This window comes from Erithacus rubecula (assembly GCF_903797595.1).
Source record: "Erithacus rubecula genome assembly, chromosome: 24".
Taxonomy (NCBI): domain Eukaryota; kingdom Metazoa; phylum Chordata; class Aves; order Passeriformes; family Muscicapidae; genus Erithacus; species Erithacus rubecula.
Window position 1 is genome coordinate 367,452 of NC_136676.1, and position 21,929 is coordinate 389,380.

Sequence of the window (21,929 nt, forward strand, 5' to 3'; positions counted from 1 at the left end):
CTGTGAAACGCTCTTTGTAATGAATTCCCACTGGGCAGTGTGAGCAATCCCTAAACTTCAGTTTCCTATTCAGAGAAAGGCTTGGGGGTCTCTTGTCAGGGCAAACTAAATTGCTGGTTTCCCAAGGATTTGTAGGTTTCTGCTGTTGCTCTGGGGGGATGGGAGTTCCCTCACCCCCACAAAGGATAGGGATTTTGGGGCTTTCCTGAAATTGAACCTTTCTTTACCTTAGCAGGCTCCTTCTGCTACCCAGATTCAGTTGAAAGAGTGAAGGGAGGAGGCAGCACCCAGAGCAAGGACAAAGAGGATGAAGATGAGGATGAGGAAGACTTTACTAGGCTCTAGGGAGGGCTCAGGCCTTGCAGCTCCAGAGGGCGAAGGGGAAGACAATGTAGGACGTAGCCCAGGCCAGGCAATAAACCGCAGACACGGCCGTCGGTGCCAGCAGGACAGCCAACACCCCTGCAGAGTGGGAGAATCCTCAGGGATCTGCTCTTCCTCCCCCTCCACCACCATCCCAAGAGGTTCATCCCCATCTCCTTACCTCCAGCATAAACCAGTTTCTTCCAAAGCTGCGACTCCAGCACCTTATCGTGGGGGTAGAAGCCGCAGTCGGCCATGAACAGGATCATGGCAGCCGCGGCAACGTGGAGCAGGGCCACATGTCCTCCAGTGAGCAGGAAGGTGCTGGTCAGCAGTGCTGAGGCGTAGGGGCAGGGCAGCCCCCGGTAGGTGAAGGGGATCCCTGTTGGGGGTCAGGAGTTCAATGTGGGGGGCAAAACCCTAAACCCCACACTGCCAGGGGCTCATCTTACCACTGGAGAAGAAGCAGAGGCGGGCAAAGACAGCTAGCACGTAGGCAAGGGTCAGCAGTCCCCCCAGCACACCCTGGGGCTGCAGCAATAATGCCGTGCCCAGCCCGAATGTGGTGAAATCCGCAAAGTCATCCAGCTTGGCACCTGTGGGGGCAGCGAGGGGCAGGTGCCAGGTGGGCACTGGGCACAGGGGACACCCCAAGGGTCACCCCTGGGCCGGGGGGACGCGCTTACCCAGTGCTGAGCAGGCGTCAAGCTGCCGGGCCACGGCCCCGTCGGCCAGATCCAGCAGGAAGCCCAGGAGCAGCAGCCAGCAGGAGTACTGGTATTGCCTGGGGGGGAAACTCCACTTCTTGGCCCCTGTTCCCTTCTTTGTCACCCCATTTCTCCCTTGTTTACACTGTCTATTGAGGGTGGAGGTAAGCCCAGCCACCAGGTTGGCCACAGAGAGAGCTGCGTGATCTTCACTTTTCATCTTGTCTTTGCTCTTTTTCCTCTTTTTTCCAGCAAAAGCAAGGGTGACCCCCACTTTGCAACCTGCTTTCTCATCTTTTTATTTGTTTTTTTTCCTATTCCCTTTCCCCCACCAATTACTTCAGATGGAGGAGAGCCTGACTTCAAGAGGCTGGCTACGGAGGGAATAGATCCAGGGTGACCCCCAATTCCCAACTCTCTCACCACATATATGCTTTTTCCACACTATTTCCTCCTTTTTCATCACATTTCCCCCTTATCCTAGAAAAACTGGGGTGACCCCCACTTCTCAACCCTCTTTTTTACCTTTTTTCAGCCCTCCATTTTCCCCCCCTCATCTATTGATGCTGCAGAGGCCAAAGGTAAGGAACCTTTAATCCTGAAGAGGGCCAAACCACAGTGTCCCTCACTTTTCATTCCCAATTTTACCCCCATTCCCCATTTTTTTTAAGCAAAACTGCGCCAGCCCCCACTTTTCTACTCAATTTTCACCATATTTCCATCTTTCCTAGTCCCCTTTCCCTCTTTTTCCAGCAAACCAGGGTGAACCACTCTTTTCTACCATCTTTGCCCTCCCATTTTCCCCCTTTTCCTGAATAACCAGAGCATCCCCCACTTCTGTGCACCTTTTTTCACCACATTTTCTCTCTTTTCATTCCATTTCCTCCTTTTTTTCCCCACCTATTGATGCTGGAGGGGAGCCTGGCCAGCAGCTTGGCCATAGAGAGAGCACAACTAGGGTGACCCCCACACCCCAGCCCTATTTTTCACTCAATTTTTCCCAGTTTCCCCCACCTGTTGACGCTGCAGAGGATGGAGGAAAGCCCAGCCAGGAGGTTGGCCACGGAGAGCCCGTTGGCTGCGTTTTTCCGGAGGAATTCCAGTGCCCGTCCCCGTCCCACTTGCTCGCTCAGCACCAGCTTCTTGGTGGACTGGAAAATACCTACAACACCCCCGGTTGGTGTTCCAACCAGGGAGGGGCTGTAGCCCCCCCAAACGTAGCAGGATGCCGCAGGGGTTCCCCCTCCTCAAACCAAAATCCCCCAAAATCTATTTAGGAAGCAGCAGGGGATTGATTTGTGCAAGCTCTGCTGCAGAGCTCCCCACCGGCAGCCAAAAAGGGAATAAAAGAGGCCAAAAAAAGCAAAGAAAATAATAAAAGAACCATAAAACATAATAAAATAAAGATATATTAAGCCAAACCCAAGCTTAGACTAAAAGCCGACCCCGGTTTAAGCTCTATGGATCTTATATACCTATCGGGCTAAGCTTTAGGGAAAGAATTTAAGGGTCCTGTCCTTTGCCCCCCGCCTTTGCCGTGTCCCAAAGCCAGGCAGATCCTTCATCTGAAAGAAAACAGGACGTCAGAGCAAGACAAACCCCCCGAGCCCCCTCAGAGCCCCCCCAAGCTGCTCCGGGCCGAGCCCGCGCGGGCTCATCGCCGGAATGCCACCAGAACAGCTCCCCAGGTGGGACAGCCAGGAAGGGCGGCAGGCGATCCGAGGTGTCGGGGGTCGGCGGCTCCGAGCGCCGCGGCGGGAGCGACCTTTGGACACCGCGCCCGGAGCCGCCGGCACGGGCTGAGCCGGGAAAATCCCCCCTGAGCCTCGGGCGGCCGCTGCTGCTTTTACGGGAACCAGGGATTGCTGGGGAGCCTGAGGCCGTGCTGGGTGCTGCGCCCCACCTTTATCCCTTAATTAGGGGTAAGTTTGGGATCTTTGAGAGCTAAATTTGGGGATTTGCCGTCCCTTCCTAGCGCCAGGCAGGATCGGGGCCCTGGGAATGTTCCGGAGCTGTCTCAGCACCGGATCCAGGCACCTGTGAGCGTCACAGCACCCAGGCGCTGCCCAGGTTCCCAAACTCGCCCCTTCCTGGTGTTTCTCGCCCCAAAATCAAAGTGCCGGGATCGAAGGGAACTCCTTAGCCCTGCGCCGCTCTCGCTGCTTTGCGGGGGAGGGAGGGGGGAGGGGGGAAAGCAAGGTGATTTTGGTTCTTCTCAGGTGCGTTACAAGGGGGTTGTGCCCCCAGGGCTATCTCACCCCCCCCCCCAGCCCCCCCCCCCCTCCCAAGGCGGAGGGAAAAGAGGTTCAGCCACAGGAGGTGCAAAGTTAACCTATTTTGGGGGGCCAATTCATGTGTTTTACAATTTTCTGCCCTGATAACCCTAACTTTTCTACTAACCCCCGCCTAATGATGATTTTTAGGGATGGGGGAGCATCTCGCAAGGGGCCGAGAGGCATCCGGGTGACACTTACCGACCGGCGGTGACACCATCCACATGGCAGCGGCGGCTGTGGCAGCAGTGACAGTGACGCCCCGGCGAGGGGAAACTGAGGCAGGGGCCACTCCGTGGGGCTCCGCGCGGTGCCGCGTTATATAAGGAAAAGCCTCCCGGGCTGAGTCACCCGGCGGGGGTGGGTCCGGCCAGAGGCCACGGACACGGACACGGGGGGTTCGCAGCCTCTTGGCATCACCGGCGAGGGAGGAGCTGCCCCGGGGGGCCGGGGGGCCATGCCAGGCTCGCGGTGCCCCTGCCAGCCTCCCAGCGCCGCTGCCAGCCTCCCAGGGCCCACGCCAGGCTCACAGCGCCCGTGCCAGGCTTGCAGTGCTTCTGCCAACCCTGCAGCACGGGTGCCAGGCTCGCAGCACCCGTGCCCAGGCACGGCACTGGTGCCAGGCTCACAGCACCCACACCATGCCCACAACAGCAGGAACAGACTGGCAGCACCCGTGTTGCACCGATAGCACCCATATCACAGTCACAGCACGAGTGTCACCTGATAACACCTGTACAGGCTCACAGCGCCCTTGTTGCTCTGTTAACACATGGATCAGTCTCACAGCAACAATTCCAGGGTCACTCCTCACCTTCTGCAGGCGTGGACCACCCATGCCATGCTCACAGCACCTTTGCCAGCCTTGTAGCCCCTTCAGCAGGCTTGCACCACCACACCCAGCTCATGGCATCCATCCCACTCTCCAGCACCCATCCCGCACTCATGAAACACATGCCAGGCTCTCAGAGCCCATCCCAGGATTGCACCATCTGTGCCAGGCTCACAGCACCTACATGCTGCTCACAGCACCCCTGGCAGGTTCACAGTACTCACACCATGCTTTGTACTGCCCAGGGCAGTCTAGCAGCACCCATCCCTCTCTCACAGCACCCATCCCATGCCCACAACACCCATCCTTGTCACACAGCACCAGTCCCATCCCACACTTGCAGGGCCCATATCCAACTCACAGCACTCATGCCAGGCTCACGGCACCCATCCCACACTCGGAGCACCCATGCCAGACTCACAGGGTCTCTGCCAAGTGTGTGCCACCTGTATCACAGCACTTGTGCCATGGTTGTAGCACCCATGGCAGCCTCATGGCATCCACACCAGTCCCATGACACTGACACAAGTCTCACAATACCCACACAAGTCCCACCGCCCCACACCACCCCCGTGGCACTGCCACACTCCTGTCCCTGCATGCCGCTGCCATCCCAGGGTGATTGCACCCAAAAGACGGCACCACCTGGTGCCATCCCACCAACAATTCATGCCAATGGCACCGGAGTCACAGCTTGTGCCCCCCACCCTCACCACCTGTGCTGGGCTGGGTCACCTTTTCCATCATTCTGGGCCTCTGCCAGGTGGCCCCAACTCATGCAAGGGTGTCACGAGTTAGGGGAGCTCGGCCTCCCCCTGCCCTGGAGCAAAGGGCTGTGATAGTGAGGGGCTGCCGGGGCGGGCCACGTCGGGGCCACCACCGGGAGAGCAAAGGTCCCTGAGGACACGGTGACAAGGGGCCCATAAAACTTATACAGCCCTGGTGCTGGAATTTTCCACCCAGATCCCAGCGGGAATTGGGGGGTGTTGCAGAACCCATGGTTGTGGGGTCCCTGGGTGTGGGGGGAGGGCCTTGGGGTGTCCTGGGGGGTCCCAGGGTGCTGGTCATGGCTGGGGCGCTGGTGAAAGGGCTCTTTGTTCACTAGTCACGCGCTGGTGCCGGCGGTTGCGAAGCGACGGCCAGGCCAGGAGGGCCACGGTCATGGGCGTCTAGCCCTGGGGCACCCCAAGGGGGCTGTGCTGCAGCCTCAGGGGGCCCAGCCCCGTGGGGGGACAGGACATCACTGGGTGCCCGTTACCGTGGCACTGGGGCCATCCCTGTGTCCTCAGAGCACCCAGAGCCACTGCACTACTGTGTCTTGGGGTGCCTTTGGCTGTAGGGTGCCCACGTCCATGGCACAGGACACTTTGGGGTGCTTGGCACTGTGTCACCTGAGTGTCTGAGGCTGCCTTTGCCATAGCATCTAGGTACCTATCCCTATGGGATCTGTGTATCTGAGGGTGCCATCTTCATGGCATCTGGGCTCCTGTGGGTGCCCATCCCTGTGGTGTCTGGGCACCTCTCAGTGTCTGTCCCTATTGTCTCTGAGTATCTCTGGGTGTCCATCCCCATGACCTTAGGCACATCTGAATGCTCCCAGTACTATCCACTGGTAATGGAGCAGCCCCTGCTACCCCCAAACCCCTCCCCAGCACAGAGAAACACTGGTGCCAGCTGTTGGTGGTTTATTTGCCCAGTGCCAGGCAGGGGGGTTGATGACAAGGACGCTGCCGCACTCAGTTGTCTCTCATGGTCTGGAAGGGAGAAGCTTCTAAGACAGGAACACAGTACCCCAACACCCAACACTTGAAAAACCCAACACCCCGGTACCCCATCATCTCAGCACCCAACATGGCATCTCAACACCTCAAGAGCCTGGCACACCAGTGCCCAGCACCTCAGCAACCCAGAGTCCTGGTACCCCATTACCCTGGCACCCCAGCATTCCAATGCCCCAGCACCCCAAGTCCTGGTACACTTACATCATGGCATCCTGGCACTCCAGTCTTCTGATACCTCGGTTCCCTGGCACTGCAGTACCCTGATACCCCAATTCCCTGGCACCCCAGCACCCTGGTACCTCATCACTTCAGAGCTCTGGCAAACTATTTTTATGGCAGCCCAGCAAATCAGAGCCCTTTTTCCTCAGCTTCATGATACCCAAGTGCCCCAGTGCTGTGGCATATTTGTGCCCTGGCACTTTGGCACCCCACTGCCCTGGCATCCAGCAGCCTGGTACCCTGGCACTCCAGCACCCCAGAGCCCTTCTATGCTTTTGTATTGTATAGCCCTTTTATGCTGGCACCATGGCACTGTAACACCTGGTACCCAGGCACAATGGCACAGCCCCATCCTCTGCTACCCCAGCATCAGAGCATCCCAACACTCTGCACCCCAACAACCTGGTACACAAATACCCTGGCACCATGGCACCCCAGCAGCCTAGCAGCCTGATCCCTTTTCCCCCTGGTACCCCAGCACCCCCCAGCCCTGGTACCCCATTGTCCTGGTACCCAGCACCCTGATATGGCATCCCAATTACCCAGCACCATGGTATCCAAGTTGACTGGCATCCTGGCACCATGATATCCCAATTCTCTGGCACCCTTGCACCCTGACAACCCAGTATCCCATTCCCAGGCACACTGGCAGCCTGTGTCCACCTCTGCAATCCAGTCCTCGAAGGCAGACACGCGGGTGAACACAGTGGGTTTCTTGGAGGCGTTGCAGCCCAGGGCCGACACGAAGCTGGCGATGCCATGGACCTCCCAGGTCCCATCCTCAGCTTGGCAGTTCAGAGGGCCCCCGGAGTCACCCTGAGGTGTGGGATTGTGGCATGAGGCAGGGTTAGCACCACAGGGGGCCTGGGATGTGCCCCTCTCCGTCCCGGCGTGGTACCCACATTGCATCCGGCCTTCTCGGCACCGCCGGCACAGATCATGGTTTGGCGGATGGCCAGAGCCCCCCACCAGTCGGGCTGGGTGCAGTGCTCATAGTCCACCACGGGCAGCTCTGCCTGCTGCAGCCGGTCCGGCAGTGACCCCCCAGCTGCGGGATCAGAGCACCCCACGGTCTGCCCACAGCCCTCCATCCCTCCATCCCTTCATCCATCCCTCCATCCCTTCATCCATCCCTCCATCCCTTCATCCATCCATCTCTCCCTCCATCCGTCTTTCCCTCCACCCATCCCTCCGTCCATCCCTTCATCCGTCCACCATCCATCTGTCCCCCATCCATCTACCTCTGCATCTTTCAAGACCTCCAGCCCTCCTTTCTTCCCTCCATCCCTGTGTGCTTCCATTCCTTCCTTCATCTCCCCATACATTTCTTCACCCCTTCTCCATCCCTCCATTCCCTCATGCTTCATGTATCCCTCCATCTTCTTAAACATATCTCCATCCATTCATCCATCCATCCATCCATCCATCCATCCATCCATCCATCCATCCATCCATCCATCCATCCATCCATCCATTCCCTCCCTCCCTCCCTCCCTCCCTCCCTCCCTCCCTCCCTCCCTCCCTCCCTCCCTCCCTCCCTCCCTCCCTCTATTTCCCCATTCATCTCCTCATCTGTTCCTCTCTCCCTCCACCCAACCCTCCCTTACCTCCCCATCCCACCATCCCTTCAACCATCTCCCCAACCATCTCTTCCTCCATCTCCCCATCCATCCCCCATCTATCAGTTCCTCTATCCATCCACTATGACCAACCAATTCTCAACCATCCCTCATCCCTCCCTTCATCTCCCCAACCATTCCCCATGCATCTCCCCATTTATCCATCCCCCATCTCTCCGTCCATCTCCCCAGCCATTTCCACATCTATCCCTCCAACCCTTCACCATCCCTCCAACCATCTCTACACCCACCTCCCCAACTATCTCTACACCCACCTCCCCAACCATCTCCTCAGCTGTTCCTCCACCTCCCCATCCCTCCCTCCCTCCCTCCCTCCCTCCCTCCCTCCCTCCCTCCCTCCCTCCCTCCCTCCCTCCCTCCCTCCCTCCCTCCCTCCCTCCCTCCCCTCCCTCCCTCCCTCCCTCCCTCCCTCCCTCCCTCCCTCCCTCCCTCCCTCTCCCCCTCTTACCATCATTTCCCCATATATCTCTCCAAGCCTCCACCCGCCTCCCCACACATCCCTCCGTGTCTGCCTGTCCCTGTCCTCCCTCCCGCTGCCCGCACGCACTGGTGAGCCGTCCCCAGCCGCTGAGCACGCAGGGGTACCCGTTGGGCAGGATGGAGCCGGCAGGCGGCAGACGCCCCACCTGCACCTCCGTCGAGAGCACGGCCGGGCGCTGCAGCTTCATCAGGGCGATGTCATTGCTGCGCACGGGGATACGGGTCAGAGGGGCGGCCGGGGGTGCATGGCGTCCTCAGCCTCCCAGGGACCCCGCTCACCCGCAAGCTGCGCAGAAGCTGAGCCACTTGGGATGCACGAAGATGTCGTCGGAGTTCACGGGGATGCGCTGCTCTGGGCCCTCCCCGGTGCTCATGTCATACTCGCCCAGCACCACCTGGTACGTGCGGGAGTCGCTGCCAGGAAAGGGGGGATCAGCGGATGCGGCCCTCCCTCGGCATCCCTCCTGCACCCGGGACCCTTTCAAGCACCCAAACTCTCTGCCCTGCCCCCTAAATCCGCTCCCTGCACCTCTCCATGCATCAAATCTACACCCAAACTCACCTCTCTGCACCCTGCACCCCACCTCATCTGCACCCTGAACCTCTTCCTGCACATAAACCCCCACGCCCTGCACTCTGAACCCCCTCCCTGCACCTACCCACCTTGCACCCAAACTCATCTCCCTGCCCTCTGAGTCCTCTCCCTGCACCCATCCTGCACTGCACATCATCCCTGCACCCACCTTGCACTTTTCACCCCATTCACGCACTTCTTCCATGCATGTGGCAATTGCCCCCCCTGCTCCCTGAACCCCGTCTTGTGCTCAGAACTCCCTCCCTGCACCCCACTGCATCCCTCCTGCATCCCTCCTGTACCCAGGACCTTCCTATAGCCCCATGAACCCTTTCCAATCACCCATGCCTGCACTCCTGCATTTCTCTGCACCCCTCCTGCACCTCAGCACCCGCCTGCACTCTCCCCATGCACTGTCCCTGCACTCCCCAGCAACCTACACCCCTCTGCATCCATCCCTGCACCTTGCACTCCTACAGCCCTTCTGTACTCCCTTGCACCCCTAATTCCCACTACACCTACCTCTCCAACCTGCACCTTTGCCTGCACCCCTCCACGCCACTGTGCACTCGTCCTGCACTGACCCTCGCACCCTGCACCCCTCCACGCACCCATCCCTGCACACTGAAACCCTTCTGCACCCTTCCTGCACCATCCCTGCACCCCACAGCCACCCCTGTACCCACCACCCATCTCTACACCCCACATCCCTTCCATGCAGCTCTCTGTAGTCCTCCTTGCACCCCAGCACCCATCCTTGCAGCCCTCCTGCAGCCCTCCTGCATCCCCCATCCCGGTGCCCTCACGAGATGCAGTGCGCGGCCGTCATCACCCAGTTGGCAGCGATCAAGGTGCCCCCGCAGGTGTGGCGGAATGTGCCGTCCCGCTCGTACTGCAGCGAGATCTGGGGGGGAGACACCGCTGGGCGCCACTGTCCCTCCACACGGGTGCCGCTGCCCCGTTCTCCTGTCCCCACGTCCTTCTGTCCCCCCGTCCCCCCTGTCCCCCCGTTCCCCTGTCCCCCTGTCCCCCTGTTCTCACCTGCCAGGGCCAGCTGTAGGGCTCTGCATCTTGCCCGTTGACCACCCGGGAGTTCGGCAGTACCGCGGCGCGGACACCTGCAGGACACGGCACCGTCACCCACCGGGCACCCACCCGAGCCTGGGGTCACGGAGGGGTCAGGGGACACCTCACCGCCAGCCGCCAGCAGCAGGACGAGGCTCAGCATCGCAGCCATGGCTCAAGTGTGGCTGCCCCGGCACCCGCCAGCCTTAAATCCCTGCCGTTATCGGAAGCACCCAAGGGCACCCCTGGGAATGGGCATTCGGTGCCCAGCTGGGTCTTGGTGGGGGGAGGTTAAACATTAACCTTGGCCTTGGGGGGACGTGCACTGGCACCCGGCCACTGGGGACCCTACAGCCCCCCGTCCCTGCTGCCCCCTGCTGCCTCTGTACCCCCTGTGCCCCCCATAGTCCCCACAGTCACCTGTGTATCTCCCAGAGCGCCTACAATCCCCGTGTACCCTCATGGTCACCATAACCACTCCGTGCCTCCCACAGTGCCCATATTCCCTGTGCCCCTGGTGGCCCCCTCAGGCCCCTCTGGTCCCCATGTATCCCTCACCATCCTCTGGACCCTAGAGCCCCCAAGCCCCTGTAACCAACCCCTTGTCCCCCCATATTCCCTGTGTCTTTGGTGTGCCATATGGCTCCTATAGCCTTAATGGGCTCAGTGCCCCATATATCTTCCTCTTCTGGACCCCCATAACTCCATAATCCCTATGCCCCTGGGGTCCCCATATGGCCCCAATGGCCCCTATAGCTCTTTCGGACTATATAGATCTATATATCACTCCTCTCAGACCTCATAGCACCTACAACTACCTCACAGTCCCCTTGTGCTCCCACAGCCCCCCTGATCACCTCTACTCCCCCTATAGCCCCTTCCAACGAGTCTTGTGTCCCCCATATCCCCCATGTTCCCTTTCAGCCCCTATGGCCCCCATATACATCCCACAGCCTCTCAGGCACCATGAGGAAGTTTGGGAGCAATGGAGGACATGGGACGGTTATAGTGGGAGTACCCGGAAGTGTGGGGGGTATGGGGTCCCCACGCATCCCAGAACCCTCGTGAAAGTTCCCACAGGAGTCCTCCATATTCCTCCAGTGTCCCCATGCACTCCCATGACCCTATAGAAGTCCCCAGAGGTGATCCCTGTGTCCCAATAAAAGTTCCTAAGGTGTTCCCATGCACTCCCATGTCCTTGTGAAAGTTCCCAGAGGTGACGCCCCCTGTCACCCCCTGTCCTCCTAGCAGTTCCTTCGGGTGTTCCACAGTGTCCCCACGCACCCCCGTGTCATCCTGCAGCTGTCCAGAGGTGGCCCTTGTGTCCCCGCACACCACTGTGCACTGTGTTCTCATAAATGTTCCTACAGGTGCTCCACGACGTCCTGCACCCCACGTCCCTGTAAAAGTTGCCAGAGGTGTCCCCACACACCTCTTGTACCCATAAAAGTTCCCAGAGATGCATCCCCGTTCTCCCCCTCCACACTTGTTTTCCCATAAATTTCCCAGGAGTGTCCCACAGTGTCCCCACGCAGCCCTGTGTCCCCGTGCAAATTCCCACAGCTGCTTCATGCTGTCCCCATGCACCTCCATGTCCCAGAAAAAGTTCCCAGGAGTGTCCCACGTTGCCCCCATGCACCCACGTGTCTCAGTATAGGCTTCCAGAGGTGACCACCCGTGTACCCCCTTGTCCCCACGCACCCTCATGCCCTCCTGAAAGTTCCCAGGGGTGTTCCCCCAAATACCCACACACCCCATGTCCCAGTGTAAGTTCTCAGAGTTGATCCCCGTGTCCCTGCAAAAGTTCCCAGGGGTATCCACCATGTTGCGGCGCCACCGGGTGTCCCCCTGTGTCTCCCTGGTGTCCCTGCAAGAGTTCTCAGGGGTGTCACCCTATGTCCTCACGCACCCCGCGTCCCAATATAAATTCTCAAGAGTTGCTCCCCGTGCACCCCCGTAACTACCCCGTCTCCCTATAAACGTTCCCAGGGGTGTCCCCTGTGTCCCAGTGCAAGATCCCAGAACTGTCCCACGGCGTTCCTGGTCCCCCGTGTACCCCGTGAATCTCTCGCGTCTCTGCAAAAGTTTGCAGGGCTGTCCCCCATATGTCCGTATGCCAGTGCAAGTTCCCAGGCGTGTCTCACGAGTGTCCGTGTCCCAATGCAAAAACCCAGCGGTGTCCCCGTGTCCCCGTGCCAGTTCCCGGGGGTGTCCCCCGGTGCCCTACGCCCCTGCGGTCCCCGCTGGCGCTCCCCTGTGTCCCCGTGCCCCAGGGCAGGTTCCCCAGCGCTGTCCCGCGGTGTCCCCCGCGTGCCCCCCGCGGGCGCGCGCTCCGTGGCCCCGCCCCGCGGCGGGGGGGGGGGGGGCGGGGCGGCCCCGGGGCGGCGGCGCCACCGGAGCGAGCGAGCGGAGCGATCGCGGCGGGGCTGGAGCGGCGATGGGGCGGCGGGGCCCGGCTGCGCTGGGGACCCTCCTGCTGCTGGGGACCCTTCTGGGGGTGAGTGGCGCCGGGGGGCCCGGGCGCCTGCGGTTGGGGTTCCTTCGCCGAGCTGGGAGGTCCCGTAAATGAGCTGGGGCCCCGGAGTTGGGGTCCCGCGAAGGACTTGGAGACCTCTAAAGGATTTGGGGTACCTGAAGGGAGCTGGGGTCTCTACCCGCGGATTTAGGATCTCTTAAAGGACTTGAGGTCCCTTGTAGGAGTTGGAGTCCCCCCACGGAGCTGGAATTCCCGAAAGGAGTCAGGGTCCCGCGAGTTGCAATCCCTTGTAGATGGGGTTCCTCACAGGATTTGGGGTCCCCGGAGCAGAAATTGCATAGAGCAGTTGTGAGCTCCGTGTGGTTTTGGGATCCCTTAAAGTACTTGGGGCCCTTAAAGGAGTTGGGGTCCCCACGATTTTGGGATCCCCTAAAGCATTTGGGTACCACGGAGCTGGGGTCCCCTGAAGCAGTTGGGGTCCCCTAGAGGAGTTAGGACCACTCCCCCCCCCTCCCCCCGGAGTTCAGGATCCTTGTGGGAGTTGGGGTCCTCCAGGGAGTTTGTCTCTCTTGAATTATTTGGGGATCCTTGTGGGAGTTGAGGTCCCCTAAAGGAGTTGGAGCAGTTATTCTGTGACTGAAGAGAATCGGGGTCCCCCCCAGCGCAGGAGTCCCCAACATGGTGCTCTGGCCGCTCAGGGAATTGAGGTGTCCCTCCACGTGTGCAGAAGGGGTACAGGGATCCCAGGGTTATCACGGAATTGGGGTCCCCAAGGACACCAAGGAGATGTGGGGGTCCCTCTTCCTTAAGGGGTTGGGGTGTCCCCCCTGTACCCTGGCACCCTGCCCGCCTCAATAAGGGACTGGGGGTCCCCCCCCACACCGGAGTCACGTGGAGACCCCAGGGCCCCCACTCTGTCCCATCTGGGAATTGCAGAGTCCCCCTAAAGGAGAGGTGGGGTCCCTCTCCCCTTGCCCTGTCCTATCGGGGAATGGGGTGTGTGGGGTCCCTCTACCTGTCCTCTATGGGACTTGAGGGCCCCCAGGGGCTGGGGGTACATGGAGTCACCCACCCCTAAGGAACTGGGGTCCCCATGATCCCCATGTGGAGGTCCTAGTCAGGGGGGGTTCCTATTACCCCACCCTGTTCCTTCAGAGAATTGGGGTCCTCCGTGACCCCAGAGTGGGGATGGTTCCTACCACCCCATAAAGCCACCCATGGTGGTCCAGCCCCCTACCCTTCCCCCCACCCCACGCCGTGGGTGGGACTCACTTATAGGGGTATTTATATTCTGCTTTTGGGGTGCTCCCCCCCCGCCCCACCACGTCCGCAGCCGCACCCCATCCCCCGCCCCAGCTAAATTTAAAGGGTGATGGTGGCGCCGGTCACCCTAAAAATAACCGTCCCAAAATACCCCCCGAGGGGGGGCGCTGCGTCTGGGGGGTGCCCCTGGGGGGTCCACACCCTGCTGGGGGGCAGTGGGGCAAGGGGTGACACCCTGGGTACCCCCAGGGGGGTGCAGGGGGGGTTTGCGCCTTGGGGCATCGCACTCTTGATTTATGGAGGGGTCCCTCAGTGGGGTGCGGGGGTGATGGAGAGGTGGAGGGGCAGGGGGATGGTTTGGGGTTGGGCGGGTGCCCGGGGTGGAGAACAGAGGGGGCCTTGTGCTCGGGACCGTGCTGGCAGCGCAGCCCCCCCGCTTTCCGTGGGGCTCCCGCCCACGTCCGGGGGAGCTGGCGGGGACAAAGAGGGGGATCCCCACTTTAGGATCCCCCACCCCCCATTCTTCTGAGGCAGAGGGGGGAAAAGATGGGACTGAGGACTCCAATAACCCCCCTGACAGGGATGCTGGGCCGTACACCCTCCCTACAAACACGGGGAGGGAAGGGGGGTCCCGCGCGGCCCACGGAGGGGTTCTCATGGGGGTGCCACCCCTAAGGGCTGTGAAGAGTTAATTTGGTGGGGGGGGGGAAGGGGAGGGCGAAGCAGGAATGTGCGATAAGATCACCCTGCCCGGGGGGAAGGGCTGGGGAGGGGGCGGACACCCCACGCACACCCGCCCCGCGTGCAAGCGCGCTCTTGCACACTCGTGTGCCCGGGGCATGCATGAGGGGCACGGCCAAGGCCGATTTGGGGGGCCCCGCGCTGCTGGGGAGCCTCCTGTCACACCTGGGGGCATGTGGGGGTATTTGGGGACACCTAGGGGCATTTGGGGCTACCTGGGGGCATTTGGGGCCGCCTGGGCGTACTCGGGGGCACCTGGGGACCCTCCGGGCCTGTGGCGCTTGTGGCCTCTTGCCTTCGGCTCTTTCCCATCGCCAAAGATGGCCCGGCTGGGATGAGGAGGAGGGGGGGGGGGAGAGGAAGGTCAGCTCAGACGCTGGGTCCTTGCCAAGACTCCTGGGTTTCCCCGTCATCATCAGAACCAGACAGTCCCCCAAAAAGTCGTTATCGCATTGAAAAATCTACTTCCCAAAATAATTCCCCCCAAAATCTGTCTATCTCCCCCAAACAAACCCATTTTCACCCCCACATCCATCTCCCTCCCAACCCACTTCCCCCCCCCCCCAAAAAACCCCCATATCCCTTCCCCCCAAACCCCGTTCTCTCCCCCCAAACCCATCAACACCCACAACTAATCTCCACTCGACAAAATCCATCTCCCTCCCCAAAAACCCATCGTCCCCACCAATCTCCCCCCAGAAAACCACCTCCCCCCCAAAAAAAGTCTCCCGTCCAAAAGTCATTTACCCCAAAACACCCAGATCGCCCGCCCCTCCCCGTCCAAGTCCTTTCGGGATAAATTAGGCAATGCCAGCAGGGAGGAATGCAAGGGGGGAGGGGGAAGGGGAGACACATATTTGGGGCCTCCCTTCTGCCCTGCTGTGACTTTGACCCCGCAGCTGTTTCACCCCCAAATCCCGGAGGCGGCAGGGAGAGGTGGGGGGTGCGGGGGAGAGAGCAGCTGCCTCTGTCCCCCCCCGGGACCAGCATCCCACCAGCTGTGCTGGCAGCCCCCCAAATCCTGGGGTGACCCCGATCCCCCCAAACTGAGGGTAGCTCAGTCCTTGGGGACCCCCGGGAGAGGGGAGGAGGGCTTTTTCAGGGGGAAATACCTTTTAACATGACCTTGAGGGAACAATAAGCCGGGGGGGACTGCTATTAATACTCCCCCCCGGTTATTATTCTTGGGCTGCGTCACCTCCTCTTCCTCGCCCGGATGAATTACCGGGGGAGGGGGGGCACATCCAGATTCGGGGGCCACTTCAAGATTTGAGGAGCCACATCCAGATTGTAGTGGGGGAACATCCAGACTTTCGGGAGGGCGGGACACTGAGATTGGCGAGGGACACTCAGATAAGGGGGGTTTGAAGTGTTCCCCAAATCAGGGGTGCAGTTTGGAAGCGGGATGGGAGCAGGGTGGTGCTTCCTCAACCTCCTCTTCCTCGCCCCCTCCCTCCCCCCCCGGCCCCACTTTTCCCCAGGGTGCGGGGCAGGATTTGGGCCGGGGAGTGGAAAATGTGAGCGGCGGCGGGGCCGTGGCGTCCGGCCGGGCGCGGTGCCCCGGCGGCAGCGGGGGGGACCCGGGTGTCCGGGGGGGCCCAGGCGTCCGGGGGTGCGGGGCCACGGCGCTGAGAGGCTTCCGGTAACTGGAGAGGGGGATTGTCCCCGACCCTGCTCGGACAGCGCCGGACACCCGACCCGCAGCTGCCCTTCCGCCGGCCGGGCTGGGGCTGCCGCGCCGGGGCTGAGCACCCACGGGTTCGGTGCACGAGTGGGGGACGTGGTGGCAGAGGCTCCACACACTCGGTGCGTGTGTGCGGCTGTGGGGGCTGAGCAGCCACGTGTGTGGGGACAATGACAGAGCACCCGCACAATGGGTACACGTGTGGGGATGTGGGGACTGAGCACCCACCACTCAGTGCACATGAGGGGAGCAGCAGAGTTCCCCCCAAACACACACGACCTCGTGCCTCAGTTTCTCCTCGCACGGGGGCTGGGTTGGCACCCACGAGGGGCCTCCCCAACCAGATCCCGTGGGGTGTTGGGCCCTCCCATCCGTGTGGCCGCAGGCCCCGTGTGCCCGCCTGTGTCCCCCCCTGTCGCCCCATGTTCCCCCCGGGTCCCGTTCCCCCCAGCGCCCGCCTAATCCCCCGGCGCTTGTTTGCACAGCAAAGTGCTGCTGCGACGGATTCCTGCCGGGGCCGGGGCGGGGGCACCCGCGGCGCCGCACACGCGTGTGCACAGACCTGTGGGCACCGGGGCGCGCCCAGCTGGGGCACACGCGTGTGTCAGGGCGCGTGTGTGGCAGTGCCAGTGTTTGTGCACAGTCACTTGTTGGTGACTGCCGTGGCATGTGCGCTCACAAACATCCCCACGTCGGTGGTGCACACGTGTGGCGGTGCAAGCACGTGTTCGGTGTGGACATGCCCTTGTGTTGGTGCATGCACAAAGCGTGCAAATGTGTGTACAGACATGTGTCAGCGTGCACACATTCCCGTGACAGGCCACACGCGTGGTAGTGCACACACTTGTACTGGTGCAAACGTGTGCACAGCCAGATGTCACTATGCACGCTTGTCCCCGTGTCAGTTCCTGCGTGAGGCAGCGTGCACGTGTCCCCGTGTCACTGAACACACCCGTCCCCGTATCAGGGCACGCGTGGAGCGGTGTAAACGTGTGTGCACACACTTCCCGTGTTGCTGCACGCGTCCCTGGCACACGCCCCCGTGCCCGCACACGGACGTCTCAGTGCCGGTGATCCCGGTGCTGGTCGGTGCAGGAATGCGGAGGGTGTGTGATGAGCTCATCCTTCTCCCTCTTCCCGGTGACGCCACTGCACAGCCACGCGCCCCCACCCCTGTCCCCCCGCCCCGGTGTGACGTGGCTGGGCACCCGCAGGGCCGTGTCCCGCGGGTGGCCCATCCCATGGTGGCCCCATCCCCCAGGTCACTGGCGGCGCCCACAGCTGGGCCGACGCCTTCCCTGAGGACACAGTGGCCGATCACGTCGGGGACACGCAGGGACGGCGCTACTACCGGCACCTGTCAGATGACGAGGACCTGGTGGCCTCTGGAGGTGAGAGGACCCCAGGGGACACCAGGGTAGGTGGGTCCTGGTGCCACCCTGGGTGCTACTTGCACAGTCCCCACTGCGGATGGCACTGGGACCCGGTGGCAAGGTGACACTGGGTGAGTTGGTGCCACCAGGAGTGGGAGTCACCGTTACTGGATGACACCGTGTGTGGGTGTGACATGAATGGGTGTCACCAGGTGAGGGGTGTTACCATCAGTTGGTGCCACTGTGAGTACCACTCACTCAACTGTCCTCATTACAGATGGGAAATGGATATGATGGCACCCAGCAGTAAGGCCCTCTTTGTGGTTGCCACTTGGACCTGGTGGCATCTGGTGATAAGGTGGCACTGGGTGGGTGGATGTCACTGTGAGCGAGTGCCACTCTTGTTGCTCCCATCACAGATGCCACCAGGATTTGGCGGCAGCTGGTGGCAGGGTGTCATTCAGTGGGTGAGCATCACTGCAGGTGAATGTCACCATATATATATACACCTAGGGTATATACCACCCTAGGTGCTCCCATGTCATCCCCATGTCACGTGGCATGAGGACCTGGTGGAATCTAGCAGTAAAATGTCACCAGGTGGTTGCTACCATGGGTATGTGTCACTGTGGTGTGTGTCACGTGTGGATGCGCCCTGGTGCCACCATATTGTCCCCATCATGGCTGGCATTGGGATTTGGTGGCATATGTGGCACTGGGTGCCACCATGACTGGGTGGGTGTCACCATGAGTGGGTGTCTCCACATGTGGGGGTCCCTGTGGGTGTGTGCCACCCTCACCCTGTGCCCACAGCAGATGGCAGCGGGGAGGATGGCAGTGGTGTTCCCTGGCCACCAACAGTCCTGGCCCCAGCTCCCAGCAGCGGGCTGGCACCCACCGGTAAGGAGGCACTGTGGATGGCACCTGGCCCTGGGCTGGTCTCTGCTGGCGCCGCTCTCAACCTCTGTCTCCTCTTCATCCTCCTCCTCTTCCTCTTCCTACTCCTCCTCCCTGGGGGCAGTGCCCGGGTCCCGCCCCGCGCCTGCAGGCATGGTGGTGGCTGAGCCCGAGGATGACCCCCCAATCAGTAAGTGACACTTTGTGGGGACCCCCTTTGCTGCACCCTGACTTTTCTTCCTCCTGTGCTTTATTGGGTGGGATCCCAATCACTGTGGGGGACACAGCTGGGGAGCAGGAGGAACAGCTGGACAGGGGGTGTCACAGCTGGGTGAAGGTCACAGGAGGGGATGTTTTTGGGTGTGCTGGTGCCACCCTCCCCAGTTTTGACACCCCATCCCCCAACTTTGGCACCCTCCGCCCCCAGTTTATTTCCGGGCGCTGGTGAACTTCACTCGCAGCATTGACTACAGCTCACGGCTGGAAGATCCTGATTCTGAGGAATTTCGGGAGATTTCTGAGGCTGTGGTGGATACGGTGAGAACTGGGGGGACTCAGGGGATCTGGGGGTGGGGGGACACCCAAGGAACCATCATGACCCCTCGTTTTCTACCCCCAACAGCTGGAGTCAGAGTATTACAAAGTGCCTGGGGAGCAGGTGGTCAGCGTGGTCTTCATCAAGTGAGTAGGGGGACTTGGGGAGATTTGGGTGGGCTTGTGAGAGTCTAGAAGGGCTTAGAGTGTTTGGGAGAGCCAGAGGGTTTTGGAAGGTCGGGAGAACAGGTTGGGCAGGGGGTCCTGAGGGAGCAAGATGTCATCTGGGGAGATTTTGGGGTGCAGTGAGGAAGTTTGGGGGTGCAGCAAGGAGCTTTTGGGAGTGCAGGGAGGTTTTGGGTATGATGGAGATGTTTGGAAGTGACGAGGCAGATTGGAGGTGAAGGGTATATTTTGGGATGAAATGAGGGGCTTTTTGAGTGCAGTGAGGACATTTTGGGGTGCAATGAGGAAGTTTTGAGGTGGAATGAGGGGCTTTTGGGAGGACTGAGAGGTTTCCTGGGTGTTGGGGTGGATTGGAGGTGACGAGGATATTTTGGGGTGGAAAGAGGGGCTTCTGGGTTGCAGTGAAGATGTTTCAGGGTACAGTGAGGAGCTTTTGGGAGTGCAGAGAGTTTTTGGGGTGATGGAGACATTTGGAAGTGATCACATGGATTGGATGTGATGAGGATTTCTTGGGATGCAATGTGGACACTTTGGAAGCTCAGGGTTGATTTGGGGTACAGTGTGGCTATTTTGGGGTGCTGACTCTTTGTCCCTCAGGCAGCTGGATGGGGATGTGTTCGTGGAGCTGGATGTGGGCTCAGAGGGGAACGGGGACGAGGCGCAGCTTGGGGGGGTCCTGCGGGACCTTTTGGCCGGCGGCTCCATCGCCTCCTACCTCACATCCCCCCAGGGCTTCCAGTTCCGTCGCCTGGGAGCCGGTGAGCCCGGGAGGGGCTTTGGGGGTAGCCTGAGAGGGTTTTGGGGTGCTCTGGAGCAGTTTGGGGTCAGGGGGCCCAGAGCACCACATCCCATCCCATGCTACTCTACTGGCTGTCACGTCCTGGTGTATATTGACCCTGGCCAAATTCGGGTGGGGGATGTTTTGGGGTGACCCCCTGACTGTGTGCCCCTTCCCCGGCCACAGTGACCCCCCAGCCACGCGCCTGCACTGTGGAGGAGTTTTCCTGCAGGAGCGGGGAGTGCGTGGCCATGGAATATCGCTGTGACCGCCGGCCCGACTGCCGCGATGCCTCCGATGAGGAGGGATGTGGTAAGGCAGCTCGGCACCCCTGCAACCTTCTCTGTCTCCACAAATCCCCCTGCCCCCCATTCCCCATCCCATGACCCTGCCACTCACCCTCTGCGCTCTGTTTCCTTCCTATAACCCTCCTATACTCTCCTGCACCCTCACTTCCCCCTTCAGGCCCCCTGCACCCTATTTTAGTCTTACACCCCCATAAAAATTCCCTGCAACCCCTTTTTTCCATATATTGCCTTATACTCTACTGCGCCTTCATTATCCCCGAAGCCCTCTGCACCTCATAAACACTTCTCACACCCCTCTTTGCCTGATACACCCCTCTATACCACTCTGCATCCCCATTTCTCACTTTAATACCCTTGGCACCCCTATTTTATTCCTATGCCTCCATAAACACTCCTTGCACCCCTTTTTCCCTTTTCTCCCCCACAACTCCTCTGGACCCCATTTTGCCCCTACATCCCTCCATAAACCCCCCTTCAACCCCACCTAGATCCTCCCTCTTCACCCCCATTCCCCCCTAAGTCCACCCATAACCCCCCTTTTATCTCCCCCCAGAGCCCCCCCCACGGCCACCCCCCAGCACTGCCCGCCCGGCCACCACACGCCCGCTGAGCACCGTCCCCGCAGGCACCACCCCGGCATCCCCCCTGCGCCCCTTCACCCCACACCCCCCAAAGCCAGCGGCCGGGGGCTGCCAGGGGGGCGAGGCCGCCTGCAGGGACGGGCGCTGCGTGCCCCGGGATTACCTGTGTGATGGAGAGCGCGACTGTGCCGACGGCTCCGATGAGGATGCCTGCGGTGGGTCCTGGGGGATGACGAGGGTTTGGGGGGCTCCACCTGGACTTCAGCAAAGCCTTGGACACTGTCTCCCGTGGCAAACTACTGGAAAAGCTGGCAGTCCGTGGCTTGGGCTGGTTCACTCTGTGCAGGGCTAGGAACTGGCTGATGGCTGGGCCCAGAGAGATGGTGCAGTTGGTGTCTGGTCACCAGATGTGTCCTCCAGGGATCAGTGTTGGACCCAGTCCTGTTCAGTCTTTATTGATGATCTGGGTGTGGGCATTGAGATCCACAGCAAGTTGGGTGCAAGTGGAGATCTGTTGGAGAGTAGGAGGACTCTTCTAAGGCACCTGGATAGGCTGGATCCAATGGATGAATCCATCGATGTGAGGTTTAACAAGACCGAGTGCTGGATCCTGCATTTTGGCCACAGGAACCCCTGCAGCGCTCCAGGGTGACTTTTTCCAGAGTGACTGGAAAGGGACCTGGGGGCACTGATGGACAGCAGCTGGATATGAGACAGCTGTGTATGGGTGGCCAAGAATGCCAATGGCACCTGGCCTGGATCAGGAATGGTGTGGCCAGCAGGAGCAGAGCAGTGATTCTTCCCTTGTGCTCAGCACTTGTGAGGCCGCGCCTCGCTGTATCCAGTTTTGGGCCCTGAAATTTAGGAATGCTGGAACATGTCCAGAGATGAGCAACAAGGCTGGTGAGGGGTCTGGAACGCAAGTCCTGTGAAGAGCAGCGAGGGAACTGCAGGGGGACTCAGCCTGGAGAACAGGAAGCTTGGGGGGTACCTTGTCGCTCCCCAACTCCCTGACGGGAAGGTGCAGCCAAGTGGGGGTTGAGCTCTACTCACAGAGAATTGGGAACAGGATGAGAGGACACAGCCCTAAGGTGTGCAGGAGAGGTTTAGGCTGGACATTAGGAAGAAGCTCTACACAGAAAGGGTGACTGGGCTTTGGGAGGGGCTGCCCAGG

At 60.5% G+C, this 21,929-nt stretch overlaps 3 protein-coding genes across 9 annotated transcripts in view; 1 reads left to right on the plus strand and 2 right to left on the minus strand.

Annotated features, from left to right (window-relative positions):
- Positions 1 to 310: 310 nt before the first annotated feature.
- TMEM269 (transmembrane protein 269) lies at positions 311 to 4,124 on the minus strand. The gene is made up of 6 exons (XM_079326381.1): positions 3,545 to 4,124; positions 2,085 to 2,232; positions 1,050 to 1,147; positions 816 to 959; positions 545 to 745; positions 311 to 462 (listed from the first exon to the last, which is right to left on the minus strand). Exons 1-6 carry the CDS (start codon positions 3,567 to 3,569, stop codon positions 353 to 355), a joined length of 726 nt encoding a protein of 241 aa, XP_079182507.1. The 5' UTR covers positions 3,570 to 4,124; the 3' UTR covers positions 311 to 352.
- Positions 4,125 to 5,844: 1,720 nt separating this feature from the next.
- Positions 5,845 to 10,270, minus strand: CELA3B (chymotrypsin like elastase 3B). The gene is made up of 8 exons (XM_079326314.1): positions 10,064 to 10,270; positions 9,911 to 9,987; positions 9,676 to 9,773; positions 8,575 to 8,709; positions 8,363 to 8,499; positions 7,078 to 7,223; positions 6,839 to 6,991; positions 5,845 to 5,929 (listed from the first exon to the last, which is right to left on the minus strand). The coding sequence occupies exons 1-8, from the start codon at positions 10,104 to 10,106 to the stop codon at positions 5,912 to 5,914; spliced, it is 807 nt and encodes a 268-aa protein (XP_079182440.1). The 5' UTR covers positions 10,107 to 10,270; the 3' UTR covers positions 5,845 to 5,911.
- A 2,045-nt stretch (positions 10,271 to 12,315) lies between these two features.
- HSPG2 (heparan sulfate proteoglycan 2) overlaps positions 12,316 to 21,929 on the plus strand; it is a 40,606-nt gene continuing 30,992 nt past the window's right edge. For 6 of the 7 annotated variants that reach the window (XM_079326307.1, XM_079326312.1, XM_079326311.1 and 3 more), the window contains exons 1-9: positions 12,316 to 12,431; positions 17,360 to 17,489; positions 18,288 to 18,371; positions 18,493 to 18,558; positions 18,796 to 18,905; positions 18,991 to 19,049; positions 19,686 to 19,846; positions 20,053 to 20,178; positions 20,728 to 20,970. In XM_079326307.1, the coding sequence (XP_079182433.1) occupies positions 12,372 to 12,431; positions 17,360 to 17,489; positions 18,288 to 18,371; positions 18,493 to 18,558; positions 18,796 to 18,905; positions 18,991 to 19,049; positions 19,686 to 19,846; positions 20,053 to 20,178; positions 20,728 to 20,970 (1,039 nt within the window). In that variant the 5' untranslated portion in view covers positions 12,316 to 12,371. The remainder of the gene's footprint in view (positions 12,432 to 17,359; positions 17,490 to 18,287; positions 18,372 to 18,492; positions 18,559 to 18,795; positions 18,906 to 18,990; positions 19,050 to 19,685; positions 19,847 to 20,052; positions 20,179 to 20,727; positions 20,971 to 21,929) is intronic. The other variant, XM_079326308.1, reaches the window with a different exon arrangement.

Bases quoted from the DNA above. Each gene is read 5' to 3' on its own strand.
- CELA3B (XM_079326314.1), bottom strand. From the start codon at position 10,106: ATGGCTGCGATGCTGAGCCTCGTCCTGCTGCTGGCGGCTGGCG. The intron at 9,774-9,910 runs GTGAGAACAGGG...TCTCCCCCCCAG, and splicing joins CCTACAGCTGGCCCTGGCAG to ATCTCGCTGCAGTACGAGCG. The intron at 7,224-8,362 runs GTGCGTGCGGGC...CTGATCCCGCAG, and splicing joins CGGCTGGGGACGGCTCACCA to CTGGGGGGTCACTGCCGGAC.
- TMEM269 (XM_079326381.1), bottom strand. From the start codon at position 3,569: ATGTGGATGGTGTCACCGCCGGTCG. The intron at 2,233-3,544 runs GTAAGTGTCACC...GGGGTGTTGTAG, and splicing joins GATGGTGTCACCGCCGGTCG to GTATTTTCCAGTCCACCAAG. The intron at 463-544 runs GTAAGGAGATGG...CCCACTCTGCAG, and splicing joins GAAACTGGTTTATGCTGGAG to GGGTGTTGGCTGTCCTGCTG.